At 38.5% G+C, this 16,504-nt stretch overlaps 1 protein-coding gene across 1 annotated transcript in view; it reads right to left on the bottom strand.

Moving 5' to 3' along the window:
- The window catches only part of Hmcn1 (hemicentin 1), a 417,178-nt gene that overhangs the window by 208,987 nt on the left and 191,687 nt on the right, over positions 1–16,504 (bottom strand). The window contains exons 12-15 of the mRNA XM_034513608.2: positions 14,436–14,577; positions 13,103–13,230; positions 11,026–11,139; positions 5,993–6,151 (exon numbers count right to left, since the gene is read on the bottom strand). Coding sequence (XP_034369499.1) covers positions 5,993–6,151; positions 11,026–11,139; positions 13,103–13,230; positions 14,436–14,577 — 543 coding nt within the window. The remainder of the gene's footprint in view (positions 1–5,992; positions 6,152–11,025; positions 11,140–13,102; positions 13,231–14,435; positions 14,578–16,504) is intronic.

Below are 16,504 nucleotides of genomic sequence, written 5' to 3' on the forward strand. Positions count from 1 at the left end.
CAGTGAAGTCGAATGAGGAAGAAAGAACTAGAAGTTAGTTTTCACCTCAGGGTGGCAATCTTTTGTCTCTACATGTTCTAATAACTATGCCTGGGCATCCTGGCTAGCAGTCTCATTTTTAAAGAATGATGTAGACATCACTTCCTTCCTTCTTAGCCCACATCTGCAGATTGGATGTACAGCTGTCTCCCACCAGTGCTGGGGTTCTTATTTTATCCTGAAATATTCTGCAGCTTTGTGCCCATTGTTTCCTATACAGAGCCTGGCCTGTGGGCAGTCAGCAATACTGGCTCTTCTCCATGTCAGAGCCAACCTTTCTCATTTAGCTTGTGTTATTACCTCCCCTTCAATGTAATGTCTGTTGTTGAAATATTGACAACCCTTTAACCCATTCTCCAAGAGATATCCCTCTATGATGCTATCTCTTACTGACATGGTGACTTCCCTCTTTGAGATTTAAGATAATCCTCTCTACCAGACTCATGAAACTCTCCAAATAAAAATTACTACTTGATTATCTGCTTCTTTGCTTTCCCAACAGTTTATGTTTATACACACATACAGACAGACATGTGTGTATATGTGCATGTGTGTGTGTGTGTGTGTGTGTGTGTGTGTGTGTATGTATATCCTTTATCAATAGTTAACACATTATATGGCACATTGTATATGGCTACTGGACACTACTGAATGAATTACTGAGTTATCACGAAAAGTTATGGTAATAATTCAAGCTTGAGTACATGTGTAAGAGTGTGGTAGAGACACCTCACCTCAGTACATGTGAACTTGCTCTTTCGAAAGAAAGAAGACAATTTCAAAAGACTTACAAAATTTAAGATTAAAAACAATTGAAATAGATGCTTTGAGAAAAGAATGTTTTACCTCCATTAGTTTTTCTAAAACTATCATGATTCATATACGTAAGAATTCAGCTTATAAAAATGACTAATAGACATATTTTAAATATAATACACAATGTAGCACATTTCTTGCTTATTTCATTTCTACAGCTTGATTACTTCTTTCTAGAGTAAACATAATCAATTAATCTAAAATATGAAACTTGATGGGGCATGTGATAACTCATGAGGAAGACGTAAAGAGATCTCTGTGAGTTTAAGATCACCCTATTCTAATAATCTGAGGCAAGACAGAGCTACAGAGTAAGAGCCTGTCTAGATGATGATGGTGATGGTGATGGTGATGGTGATGGTGATGGTGATGGTGATGTTATTCTAAAATATAAGTATCTTTTTTCTGAAAAAAGGGCAGTTAAGTCTGTGCTAAGCTCAGGGCAAAGGAATGTAGCAGTGGACAAAAAAAAATAAATTTAAAAACAGTAAAAGGTTATGGAGAAGACTTGGTTATAGTGGTTATGAAATCCACCAACTCCAGGGAAAAGAAACCTTTCTTTTATTGAAATGTTAAATTATAATTATCAATGAAAAGTGATACACTAGCATGTTCAAAAGTAATGAAGGAACAGAATCTGGATTCACAGCAAAAGAGCAAACTCAAGTTACACCCACAAACCTAATCAAGACAGGAGAAATCAAGCGTTGCAAGCAGATTCTAGAATGGCATCAGGCACCAGACATCAGATCAGGGAACAACCATGCTGGGTCTCAAAACAAGAGGCAAATGAGAAGAGCAGGCCTGAGGGAGCAGCCAAAACAAGTCCACCACAAACAAACTTCCAAAATGAAGCAGCTTCTAGCTGAGCCAAGAAGACTTGAATACTTCCTCCTCCTGACTGTGGCCAACACAGCCTCCAAGTGAGGTTCTTTTAGGGGGATGGGGGGAGAGGAGTGAGTTGTGAATAGATTACCGAAACAGGCGATCAGGAGAGCAGTGTTGAGTGTTTGTCAGTGACTTTTATATTTCTAAGAAGAGTGTGTGTGACATAGAAGGGGTAAACCCTCAGCATGATTTCAAAGGGCAGTTCCACTGTCACTGTGTGCAATCTTGGGAAAGTCACTTCAGCCTGCTCCCAGTTTTAGTTTCTCAGAGAACCAAAAGGGATAGTTGTATTTCACACTTTAAGTAAAAAGAGATGATCTTAACTTGTCATGGACCATACAAAACTACCTCAATGTGAATTGTATTAAGAGTGAAAATTATAATTAATTTATTAGGTCTTAGTCCTCCTAAAGATTATCATAAAATAATGATGTTTGCATTCAGTTTAACTTTTGGTGCTTCAAACAGTCTCTTAAGATAATGTTTGATCCCTGGTGATTTCCTCAGCATCTGTGTGGCACATTGAGATATGCATGGGCTGACACCATACTGCAGTCTACTGTCTTCAGAGATAACTATGGCAGTGCAGACTCATTTTTAAAAAATATAAAAGTCATAAACAAATTTGCCATCTTGCTCTAAACACTACTCTGAGTTATTTTCCTTGCCCCCAGCACAGTTAAATCTATATTCCCTCTGTGGCAACTTTTGCATTATGTCAGTCAGAGATTTTCTTTCCTAAAATGACGAGACACATTGCTTTGGTTCCACCAAACCACAAAACACAAAACCACAGTGTAAGACTCAAATCCTGTGTGGTGTGGAATGCTTTTAAAAAAAAAAAAAAAAAAAAACCTGCCAGGCCAACTTTTTGTTTGATGTTTCCAGTCCTCTCCTCTTCCAAATGACTTCACAATTCACTACCCGCTTTACAAGGGATGAAAAGCATTGGTAACTTTCCCCATTGACCTGAAATGTCCATAACTTAAAGCCATGGTAATGAGAAACAGAAAAAACGATGCTCGCTACAAGAAGCTCAAACTCAAGAATAATATCAAACAGCCCTTTTGTTAATTTGTTTTGTTCTAGTATTGCTGCTATGAGGTAATAGCCCCCCCCCACCAAACAATCCAAAAGCCCAACTAGCCACATGATATGGATAAAAGCATGTTTTTGTTTTAAGTCATAAGCCACTCAGAAATATGACCAATAATTTTGAAACTCAAATGAATAATTTTATTCACGACTAAGCTTAGTACTTAACTTGTCTCAAGTCCTTCCTTAAAAAGAAAAGTCAAATTAAAATAATGAATTTCATATTAAAAGACCAAAATCTAATCTTAAATACTGTATCACTTTATGTATGCATTCCATTATGATGTTTGAGACTCAAAGAAAGAAAATAACCATCACATACGTGAAGATACGTTGCATTTATCAGCCCCATAGGCAATAGTTAACGTGCTGGGTGTGTATAAATAATATATCATTTCAACTTTTTAATTCATCCGTAAATGCCATTTATATCTATAAAATAAAGAAAGTCAAGGAGACAACCCATTTTCTCTCAAGTGTCTATATTCTTAACCACTATATTAATTATGGAGAAAGTTTCAATCCATAATGTGTTTTGTTTTAAACCTCATAATAAAAACTGCAATCATCTCTACAACTGTGCTTTGCTGTAGAGATGCCACCATAGGTACCCATGGTCCCCCAAGGGCAGGTCAGTCTAATGAAAACTTATGTGCTGCTCCCAGAACGATATAATGAAGAATATGGATATGATAAGGTATAACAAAGGCATAAGGATGCCAACTTCAATATTAAGTTATCTCCCAACTGTTAGCAATGGTCAAAGTCACAGAAAGCAGATGACTTGTTTCTGTTAATGGTTCATTCAGAGTAGTCACTGGGATCAAAATATAGAAGCTTATTGCATGACAAGAGCCATGAACAGTAAGGATCTTGAAATCAAAGTTCAGCTACAATTATAGAGTGAAGTGTAGATCGAAATATTAGTTGGAAAGTTCCAGAATCCAGCTATTATGGCTAATCCTGTCAACTTAACTGCATTTTCAATCATTTAGGTGTGTCTTTAAGGATGCTTCCAGAGAAGTGTAGTGGAGGATGTAAGATCCGTCCTGAATATACACTGCACTGTGGACTGAGGTCTCAGACTGAATAATAAAGGACAAAGCAAGCTGAATACCAGAACCCCTTTGTCACCACGTCCTAGCCACTGACTCACTGAGACCATCTAGTGCTCACACTGGCAGTTAAATGAACTCCTACCTTAAGATGGCTTTATTCTGATATTTTTGTCATATTAATGAGTCAAGTCACTAACATATCACCATGAGACATCAGAAAGTGATATCATTAGCTTTTATATGGTGCATGGCTGGACAGCAGAGAGAATCTAGAAAATGCAGAAACCAAAAGGGAAAAAAATAAGAAGGAAACAGTTGGTAAGCAAAGAAGTCCATATGCAATTCTGAGACTTTCTAGAACTTCGAAGTGGGTCATTGCCAAGGCCGTTTCTCTGTCCCAGGAGAGCTAGAACATGCCAAAGAATATTGTGTAAACATAGAATATCTCTGTGGGAATCAGCGAGAAACAGAACAGAAGGTGTTAGGAAATGAAATTTTACCCTTATTGTGTTTCTTAAAAACAAGAGTTCTGGATCGAATGGACTTCCTTACTTGAAAGTCTTACATTTCCAAAAATTGTTAGTGTATTTGAAAGCTATCAAGATGAATCAGAGACCTTCCCCATACACCCAACAGTCCTAAACTTATTTCTAAGGTATTTATCTTAATAATAACAAAGTTCATTAAAACAGCACCCTGGATGTCTTGAAGCACACTGGACAGAGTCTATAGTAATCTTTGTGTCACTTCCAACATTCTATATTAAAATTTCAGGACATATTCAGCAGGAATGAATAGTGTTCAACAGACAGCTAAGGGCAAGGGACCAGGATCATAACAAGTCCCAGGGAGGGAAAAAAAATTGTTTCCATGAAACAAAAGATCAAGCACACGGAGCCATAATTTTCACTTAAAGGCTTAAGATAATAGAACTGAAATGGGTTGTAAAAGATTTGTTTTCCTCACTCGCGTTTAAAAAAGCAGTTTGAGCATGACACACATAAAAAAAAATTGTACGTAACATACAGAAAAGAAAACGAAAAATTTAGTGACATTCCATACTTTACAAGTTTAAAGAAATGTAAATAATTAATTGTTGGTGAAAGTTAAGCCCCACATTCTTTTCTATGAAAAAGAAGTTCTGTTTTATTTCTAGTTTGACCATATTGTGTGGAGAATTTGTTTTGTTTTGCTTTGCATTATTTTCTAAAGAGACATGAAGTGGAGGGTGACGTGAGACCCAACATTCCTGAGAACACAAATGTAACTGTCACTCGCACACTGTGTCTTCTCGTGGTGACTGGACTCGTTTGTAGTTAGCACTTTAGATCATTCACTGGGGAGTAACTTTTAGTGGACTTTTGAACCTAAAACAAAACCTTTTCTGCCATCAACATCTCCAATTATGGTCTAGTGCCAAACTATTTTCTGGCCTCCAGATGTTAATAATTGGGAATCTGATGGCCCAATGGATGGCTACTGACAGGAAAATGGCAGTAGACAACACATATTGGTGACGCCTACAATCTCTGAGGTCAGATAACTCTCAGTCAAATACCCAGGTCCTGCCTCTTCCAAGCTCTGCAGCCTTGATGAAGTGATTCAGCTTTTACAAACTTAGTATGCTTAAGTCTGTAGTGGACATAATCATAGCATCTCCTTTTGTGTGTGTGCAAGGAGGGGAGTGTTTGAGAATGTAATGCAGTAGTTCTCAACCTGTGGGTCAGGACCATTGGAAAACACATATTTCTGAGACACCACTCAGTAGCAAAATTACAGTTATGAGGTAGCAACAAAAAATAATTTTATGGTTCAGTGTCTCCACAAATGAGGAACTGTATTAGTACTTGAATAAGGGTCACAGCCTTAGGAAGGTTGAGAACCACTGGTTTAATGGGATAAACCATGCTTCATTTTTGGCACACTGGAAGCTCATAGGAATTGGTACCACTGTTATGAAGTTGGTCATCTGACGTACCCATGCTAGATTGGCTATTCTGACAGATATTTCTGCCAAATTGTTTCACAGTTGATCGACATTAAGAATAACAACTTAGTTTCAGAAAAAAATGTGAGCAATGGACATGAAAGCTTACAGCCTACATCCAGAGTTAGTCTGCCTGTTGCTCTTCCAGCATCATTGATGGCTACACAGGTATAATCACCAGCATCCAGGTCTTGTGTTTCTTGAATCTTCAAAAGTCCCATGAGAGGGTCAATACTGAGAAATGTTGAAGGCCTCAGCTCGAGATCTCCTAAGTCAAAATAAGAGAAAGAACATTAAACACTGAAAAATTTATATGATTTATTCTGCCACTGATAGGATTTTGAATCTTCTGAATAAGGATGACTGCTATGTTTCAAATTCCAGTTGTTTCTTATACAACACAGACACTTGACTCTATATGGTCTAAAACCTGGTCCTGTAATGAACTGTTAACAGTGGCGTCTTCCATCTCTCTCTATCTCTGCATGGAGAGTGTGGCAGGCTGGAAGCCAGGATAGTAGTGTTGATCAGTAAAACTGGAGCTAGGAAGGGGAAAGATGAAGAGAGGCTTCTACTATCTTTGTGGCATGAAACATTTCAGTGACCCAGGAAGTTTCTGAGATATCACGGGTATTAGCTCAGAGAGTGACAGGGCTCTTTGTTGAATGGTGTCAGTTCTAGATTGTCTCGTGATAAGTCTAAACTGGCTGAGAAATGTATATGAATGGCTAGAGAAGAGGGTTAGTTGGAATGGGAAGGGGAAAGTTTGCTGGGAAAATAAAAAGAGTAGTTTATATTAATCTCTTGGGTTACCTCAACTAAAATTTCATTCATAAAAAATTTGAATTTGGAGTAATAGGGTATTTAGAGAAAGCAGATAAGGATTTCAATGAAAGGGCAGGATGGACCAAGAAAGACTAGTTATATCTGGATGGCCTTTATATGCTGTAAGTCCCAACAAAGCTTCTGACCCTTTAAAAATCACTTATTATCGAAGGAGATAATGCTTCAGAAAGTCATAAGGAAGACTTTGCATGCATCTCCTGTGCTCTCCTTTCAAAAGGTCTCCCACTCAAATGATGAAATTAACTACCATGACCAACAGATTTAAAAAGCACACAGCATGGGATATGTAATTCCATTTAGTGCATTTTTTTCATTTGTTGCATGAAGGATAATTACAAGGCTTTTAATGCTGCCCCCCATCACCAAGGAAGTTTGACAGTCCTGCTCTTAGGGTTTAATGACATTCCTCAAATCTGAAAGGCACTTTCTAAAGTGTCACATTTTATATTTTACAAGGGGCACATCAGTCATATACCCTAGAACTGAGGATCATATGTACAACTACTTGCTTCAAATAGGCAAAACAGACAAACAAACAAAGAAAAAACCCGAGTTCTAGTAGCTCTCTAAGAGAATGTTGCAAACAAGACCAACCAATGAGATTTAGCATTATATAGACAATTCTTGTTTACATAATTCTCCGAAGAAAAGATGTTAAAGGATCTCTAAATTTGAAAAAAAAAATCCATAAGCATGCGCTGAAGCCCCAAAGATAGTATTTTCCAGTATTTCAATATCAAACCAATCAGCAGCCTCACCCTGGTTACTGCATACTCCACTCACAAATGACAGAGGCAGCAAAAGCTTTGTCTAAGTGACTCTGGGAAAGTTTAATAAACGAAAGCAGATGATGTTGACATAACTTCTCCTACTACAGGAGGACGCAGGGTGACCTCGCTGTTCCTCAAGCCTTAGGATGTTTGGACTAAGATGCATTTAGAAACTGGTAATTTACATCTCACTTCTAGCTCTTTGGTATACGTCAGAAGACATCGTCTGTGTCAGGAGATGAAATAAAGACCTTTTGCTGGTAGCTTTTGTTCCAAATCAAAAGGTTGAAGGAACAGTAGTCACAAAACACAGTAGGAATTGGAAAGCACAAGTTTAATCAAGTTTTTACTTTGATCACATTTTGGTAGTCTTCTTTGGTAGGATTCCCTTTATTTCTAATGAGAATTGTTTGTCAAATTATTGAGAAGACAGAGAAGTGTAGGCCTTCTCAGATGGAGTTGAGATAGGGATTATTTAGCTTCAGTTTTTAAAACAGATAATGAACTTTCTAAATCTGTTTTAGGATTTAATAATCCTTATTACTGAGGCAGGTCCTCACTTTCCCATCATTTGACTCAATTCTGAACTCTGTGGATTTAAAGTTTCACCCTAAAGCCCTTCTGATAGTTGATGGTAATTAACTTGCTATCAGAAAGTGTGTCTCCAGGGCCCTCTGGTGTCCTCTTAAAAATGACTGAGGATGCTTTTAATCCCAGGGTTTGAGGGACAGAGGCAGGCAGATCTCTGTAAGTTCAAGGCCAGTCTTGTCTACAGAGAGGTTTTTAGGACAGCCAAGACCACACACAGAAACTCTGTCTCAAGAAACAAACAAACAAACAAACAAATAAATAAAAAAGGACTGAGAAACCCAATGAATATTTTTATTTGTATGGATTCTATTTCTTTGTATTTAATACATCAGAAATCAAATTGCAAAGTTCAAAAATACAATCATAACTTATTTTATTTAAAACTCATTATACATTTTTATAATATATTCTATAAAAACATTTCCCAAACCAGAGAATATTTAGTGAGAAAAGTGGCATTGCTTTATACTTTTGTAACTTCCATGGCATCTAATAGAAGACAGCTGAGTGTCTGTACTTGCCTCTGCCTTTTCTTTATTGGATACCATACATCATGTAGCCTCCAGAAACTCCACTACTCGCTCAGAAGACAAAGTAAAAAGCCAAATATCTCAGTGTTTTTATGAAAATAATATGGAACATGTAGATCTCTTCAAAGAATAGTAAAGCATACCCAGAGACTTCAAACTACATTTAAGAACCATCAATCTCAATAAATAAATCCAATTTTATTGTTTACCCCAAATATCGTTTCCATAAAAATTTAATGATATCTCTGGTTTTCCCTTAAAACCACTCTATACTGTTCATGTCTAGCAATTAAAGACCTATACTCTTGGAGGCACTTTACCTTGTGGAATATATTTTCTCTAATGGGTTGAAATATGTGTATACATATACATGTATATATGTGGGTACATATATACATATATACATATATACATATATACATATATACATATATATATATATACATACCACACAAACAATATATATACTTATATGTACATAAGTATATATACATGTAAATATATGTACTTATAAGTACATATACTTGTATAAGTGTGTATATATATATATGTATATATATATGCGTATATATATAGTCTGTGTGTGTGGTATGTATACATAAATTAGTGATATATCGTTAATTTAGTCAAGCATAATTTCCTAAGAAAAAGTTAATCTAAAGCTAAAGCAGAAACTCTTCTCTACTCCCTTCCTTTGGTTTCTATGAGATTGTATTTCCCTACCTCCCTATTATCTTGTCCCCAGGGTACCAGCGCCCACCTTCCCCCAACTCAGTCTACATGAGGAAGGCTTCAGCTTCTAGTTTTCTCTTGGAGATGCTGACTGCTTATGCAGTAAACTGCCTGCTCATGCCTGGCAGCGTGAGCTGGACTGAATCGGAGTTCAGGGACGTGTGTTGTTGGTAAGCATTGGATTATATCTAACCATACGATGTATCAATCCCTCATGCCCATGGAGATTTAAATCCATTGGGATATTATTCATGGAATTCACTGAGCTGCAATATTTATGGTGAAGAGAAGAAACAAGGGAATTCCAGAATGTTCCACGTGGTGGCTGCATGGTTCCCCACCCCCTCCTTAGCTGCTTGAGGGTCAGAGATTGGCGTGAGGGCTATACTATTCAGGTAAGTAGCCTACTTTGTGAACAAGACTTTCCATGTGAATTACACATAACTTTCTGAAATATCACTGTCATCATTAACTACCAAGTCACACAAACACTGACTTTCTGTGTCTGTTTATAACTGCTACCTGAATTTGAACTTACATATTTATCAAATTGTAAATTCAAGAGTTGAGTATTTCCAATAAGTATAATTAGTTTATATATATTAGTTTATAGTTTAATAAATCTCATCAAGGAACAAAACCAGAATATATTTTTTAATTAGTATCAAGGGCAACATACCCACTAAAAACTTTTGAGCATTTTGAAAAGCACAGAAATGGCATTATTCCTTCTTTCCTTACTTTTGATTTATATTATTTAAAGACAGTTTTTAGATAAAGCCTTTGTCTTTTCACCTCATGTTCCCTAAGTTTGAACCCGATGTGAATTCATAATTTTGTGATTATGACATCAACCTGTTGCTATGGGAACTTCTGTGATTTAACAAACAGAATCATAACAACAGGGCTCTGTGCTACTTAGCATATTTTCATCTGAAGATTAAAAAAAGTATTTTTGCAAACAGCATCTCAATAATCCTAGCAACCTCCCTTTTAGAATGTCTACAGCATTTTCTTCGCTTTTATCATCAAGAGCTGAGAGGGAAGCAGAAGCTGGGGTTTGTACACAGATGCTGACTACCAACATCTGTGTTTGGACCAAGCTTCACTAAGACCCAATAGAGCATGGCTGGGTTTGTGGTATAGAATCACAGGTATTATCTATACATTAAAATGTAGATGTCACTTCTATAACTGATGGGAGTATATGAAAACTGACCAAGGCTTGTCTGTCATTTCCTATGAACCTCCATGTGCATCTGCCGTTGAGGCACATACAGAAGGCATCCTGAGGATCTCACATTTTAATAGTGTGAGCACTCATCTCTAAGAAAAGTGAACTAAAACCAGGGAAGCTATTTTAAACGTCAGCTGAATATTCTTGGACAGTTTTCTACAGGAAACAGTCCTAAACTAACAAAGAGAACATTCAGCTGGGTTAGCAAGGCAGACTTCTCCTGCTTTGATTTCATGGTCCTGTAATCCATACCAGATGTCAAATCCTGAAATTCAGAGTTCAGAATTTTGAACTATTGTCTCCAGTGAGATCATAAACACATTTTATAGGCCTGCTAAGTCACACACCAAAACAAATTTTTAACACATCTTTTTTTTTTCAGAAAAAAAGAAAACAAGCAAAATGAGCTAAACATGAACATACTTAAGAAATGTACCTTTGAACCACTTTACTTGAGGTGGAGGAATCCCAGAAGTTTTACATTCCATAACTGTTGTATCCCCAAGGGCCACCAAGAGCTCACTCTGAACTACCACCAATTTTGGGGCTTCTGAGAAACACAAAGATACAGGCAGTCAACATCGATGTGAACTTGGTTTGTTTGCTGAATGAATCAGTGAACATTAATTACATCTGTACCATGTCCCTACTCTCATTTATAAGCAGAAAGACACTCTCATACTCTGTATGTGCATAGGTGCATAAGATGAAAAGGATGCACGTTGAGGCTAAAACAAGGATGTTAGACAAAAATAATGATAAAAGCATCCTAAACACTAAAAGAACAGAAGACAGGCGTGATGAAAATAAAACTGGAATTGAAACAGGGGTCGTGTTAAGGGTGTTGGCTAACAATCACAGATTACAATCGTACTTTGTATCCTGTATCCTATAATTACTTGCCTTCCTCCATTTTCTGTTTTCTCCTGCTATGCTAAACATGGGCACCCATTCCCATAATGTAAAGTTATTTCCTTTTGTTTACAGTCTGTGTTTTTCTTACTGCTTTTTGCTTTACACTGGGCTTTAGCTCACTCACACACTGTCTCTTCCCAAAATGGCTCAAGACCTTCCTAACTTCATCTGAGGTTGTTTTAAGCAACCTGGAAGATCATGTCCTTCGAAGGGTTTGACTTTCAAAGCCCATAAACGGTCACCCTTTTCAACTTCACCTACGGTACACTTGCAGGCTTATCACCGGGTACCGAGCTCCACTTCGGAGTCCCAAACACAGCGCCCTTTCATTCACTGTCCTGACTTTGCTTTTGGCCATCTTCCCCCAGAGTCTCCTTTGCCACAGTGGCTTTTCAAATTCCACTCATTCTTTCAGACTTAACTTAAATCCTCTCTTCTTTGGGAACTCCCGACATTCTTCAGTCAGAATCCACCTTACCTCTGCCAACACTCCACCCCACCCCCACTCCTCTCACAGGACTTGTCTGAGCTTTGCTTTATAGCTTTCTGTATCCACTCCCATTTTGCAAGCCTTTAAAAAGTTAAGGTCTAGTGTGGCATGGATTTTGATTGTTTTTGTTTTAACGCTCAGTCTCCAGCAGAGTTTGGCGTGCTCTGGAGTGTTACACAGCGAAGAAATGTGCAGGATATTTTGGCTTCTCTGTGAATAACTTGAAATTTACTTCCGCCATGCAGAATCCTGTTTTCATCACTGCATCCGAACCCTCTTCCTCTGCTACCTCTCTACCTGTTTTCCACGGACATTTTCAATCCAGTCATTGCTGAATCTGAGCCCGCATTCCCTTAAATAATTACTCTCCATGTAGCTGTCTTGTGATCACTCTTTTCAGGCTCTTAGGACATGACGACTTTTCATCCCTGTATCATTTTATGCCAACTCATTCTCTATTCTTGTTGTGGCTTTTCTACACTTCCCTCCTCACTTCCTTCATGCTGATAGTCTTAATGTGTTACCATGCTTGGAGTCAAACAGAAATGGGGGAAAAGGTATATTTTTCCAAATAAATTAATTACTCACAATTTGCAACCTGACATCATGACATTTTCAACCATTATTAGGAAATTCAAGTTAAACACAGATATCCCTTGAAATAATAACAATATATACATTTTAATAATTTTGCTTTAAGTTTGGAAGAGAAAATGGTAGATAAATTATGAAAACAATGTGATACACAATTTTGATTATAAGTTGATTGGTAGAAAATGGAAGGTGAGGTGAGAAAGGACATAGAAGACTTTATTTTGAAGTTGAAACATTACTGAAAATGAACCATGGTAGCTGAAAATTAACCATGGTAAAGTATAAGTCTATGGATAGTTTTGAAATCTTTTATAAGCTGGAAATTTCCTTAATTTCTGCTGACAAATTTTTCCTCACTCATGGACAACCTTTGCTTTAATCAATATGTAGAATTAATTATAAATTACAATACTGGGTACAATTTGTATCTAACATTACTGATCTGAAAGGGCTTTCAATTGCTTACAATAATATTCACCCCGTTTCCATTGCCTTGTGAACGGGTTATACTCGCCTATATATCTGAGAGTGGAAGTTTGCTTATCTGTTCCAGCCGCATTGCTTGCCAGACAACTGTAGGTCCCTGCATCTTTGGGAACTGCATTCTTGATGAATAAGGTGCCTTCTGAGGTCATCCTGTACCTTTGGATTTAAAAAAAAAAAGTAAAATTAAAAATATTGTAATATTAGTATTATGTTATAGTATCAAGACCTCCTGGTTCCGTGCCCAGTTGCTCTGATAAAATATTGTGACAAAAAGCAATACGGGGAGACAGGGCTTATTTGGTGGACAATGCCAGGTTATGTTTCACTACCATGGGGAAGATAGATAGGAACTTGAAGTAGCTTTTCCCATCATAATCCTAGTCAAAAGCATGGAGAATCAGCTAATTCTAGATTGTGTTAAGTTGACAAAACAATCAAGGATATCACGGATCCAGAATTGGCCTTACGAGATAGACTGCTCTTGGGGCCTTCTATTAATTAAAACCTTCAATCTTCCCAGTAACCAAATAAGCCAGATAATGTAAGTATATTTGTTTTACAAATGTGTACAGACATCACACCACTTGGTCAAAATCAGTTACTAAATGGAAGTATTGGGTTCTAATCAAAGGTGGCCTTGGCTCATATGATGATCTACTCAGGAAAGGGTCCATCAACAGGAAAACCTGAGAGAAGCAGTGCTTGCTATCACCCACAGAATCTGTGATAGCTCTGAAGGTATAATCTGGCTGATCTTGCTGGAGCAAATCTAAGCCTCCACCTCACGCTAAACCAGGAGTCTCGCTTGGAAGCCTGACAACCAGAAGTGTTGATGTTTCTGACCCATGTACCTATTACTTTCAGAGCCTAAATGTCACCAGGAAACATACAGTAGCAGAAAGGGCTACTTAGTGTGCTAAAGCAAGAGTGGAAGCAGTTATCAAGAATATGTGCAGCCCATAATACAAGTTCCTTTATGTCCTTCCTCTCCCTTCCTCTTTCCCCACTAAATTCATAACAATGCCTTACATAGATTGATTGTAACTACATAATATTTCCTCCAGATACAGTGTATTATTCTATCCACTTCAAGATAAATAATAACAAGTCATGGTGCCGAGTTTATAACTCAAAAGATGGCAGGACATTTGATTGTAACTATTAAAATTAAGGATTAATAACTCCAAACTTTTTAAAGCCACTATTTGCATTGTTTGACATTTCCTAGCCAGTTTAGAAAGTGCAAAGCCATAGATTTTCAAGTTTCAAATACTGAGGATCAGGTCTGATTAACGAGCTCCCAAAATTCCATCAACCTTTCTCATTCAATAGAAACAAAGAAGATGATACAAACCCAGTACCTGTGTGAACCCATGATAAACATCTCATTAATGGTCCAGACAATCTTTGGTTTCGGATAACCTGTTGCAGAACACATGATGGAGACCTCAGACCCTCCTGTGAAAGACTGATTCTTGGGCATCACAGTGACTTTGGGTTTTTCTGTAAATGATATGAAAGTTTGATGGTGAGATACCCATTTATATTGGCATGAGGAGATGTGAGTGTTGATTAGAAATTACTTAAGCTCCAATGTAGGACCGTGAAAGGCAGCTTGGTTTCCGATTGAGCAAAGGCTAGAAACCCCGGTGACCCTGAAGGAATGGAAGGCATTTTGCCCTGCTCCTGGGTGCCTGGGTCCTGTCAGGTAGCTACAGCCCCCCACAACTCTCCATAGATTTGTGGCCATCAATCAGGTAAGGGCAATGCCCCAAGCCCCTCCACAAGTAGAGGACATGTGGTCACATAGCCGCAAGACAGATCTCCATATTAATAAGGTATCTAAAGGCCTGGAGAACTTAGCCAATAAACTTTCCCTCCCAGACACTCCTCCCTGCAAAAGGTATTTAACCTCAGGTCAGCCCTGAGAAGTGGGGTACGCTTTTACTCATCCACTTTCCATCATGACAATAAATGTCTTAAAACCATGGACTGCCTCTGCATCGGGATCCACCTTGGGAAGCAATGGAGAAGGCTTTCACCTAAAGAGCTACCATCTAATCTCTTGTAGAAGGCCTCTCTGAGCTCCCAGCCACTGCTGTGACCAAGCCAAGACAAACCCAAGCCAGCTGCCCACCGACAAGCCTAGGACTCATCATCTGCGCTGGGACCAGCGGGAGCTCTCCCCTCTTTTTTCCCTCGGCCTGGGCTAGATACAGCTCGCTGGCCTCCACTCTGTTCTCAGCTCTTACAAGGCTCCCAGCAGAGCCTGGGTGTCCCAGAGAATGAGAATCAGACATCCCTGGCCTCCCCGCAGGCTCGGGGACCCCGAGCCAGCTCCGGCTGTCCTGTGCCTCAGACTGGGCTCCCCAACCCCTGGAGCAGTGTCCCTCAGCCTCCCCACAGCCTGACACTTAACTGGCGTGGGGCAAGCACGGTCAAAACTTCCCACTTCCCGCCTCGCCAGCAGCCGTGCCCTGTGTCGGAGCGGATGCAGGACCCCTTAACCCTACACTCCCATAATCTACACTTTATTATTTGAAGGGGACCCCTACCACAGCCCATTCACAGGTCTGGCATTATCAGCAAAAGAACGAGACCAAAGGAAATGAAGGCCAGTGAAGCCAACTTCCCTTGGAAAGCAAATGAACTTGACCCTGACGCCATGTTTCTCTTTCCACAGGTCACCATGAGCTGTGTTGCTACCTTTTCCCACTTCTAGGCTCTAGGTTTTGTCTGCTATTCTAAAACTTCCGCTTAACCTTGTTTGCAATCGATGACCTAAAGTGGAGCCTTCAGGTCTTTTCAAACAGTGAAAGCAGGTTTGGAGACACAACTTGTTCTGGTTATGCTGTCTGCTTTGTTCGAACACATTTTTCTTTTTCGATCTGTTAACTATATTTCTGTTGAAATCAGATCATGTCTTCAGACTGTTCATCTCTTATTATCTTCCAAAGCATTTACCATTGTAATGTGTTGGATCTAAAAGATACTTAACACCGCTGATGGAATACAAACCATTCTTCAGTCATAATAACTGCCAGCCCCCCTTAAGAGGGCATGTGACTCATACATGCAGATCCACAAGACCTCAATATAACAAGAAATGACAATGACTCAAATTATCTAATGCTTTCCACTTGTATGGGCTTTTAAAAATGGAACTTGAAACCTGCAATTTGCTGTCAAAATATAACTGGGATGTTGATACAGTTTCTCTGCTATCACCTGTTTTCTATGTGTTTGTTCACCAGTAAGAATTCACCCCCAAACAAGGTGCTACCAAAGAAATAGTAATCAATTCTTTTGGGGAAAATCCGTCAGTTTAGACACAGCAAAATGAAACAAACTTTCATTCACGGGGCTTGAAATGGGAGGATTCCATCAGTTCTAAGAGAAACAAGTTGACTCAGCTGGCATTTGTTTCTAT

Source organism: Arvicanthis niloticus, chromosome 10 (assembly GCF_011762505.2).
Source record: "Arvicanthis niloticus isolate mArvNil1 chromosome 10, mArvNil1.pat.X, whole genome shotgun sequence".
In the NCBI taxonomy this organism is placed as follows: domain Eukaryota; kingdom Metazoa; phylum Chordata; class Mammalia; order Rodentia; family Muridae; genus Arvicanthis; species Arvicanthis niloticus.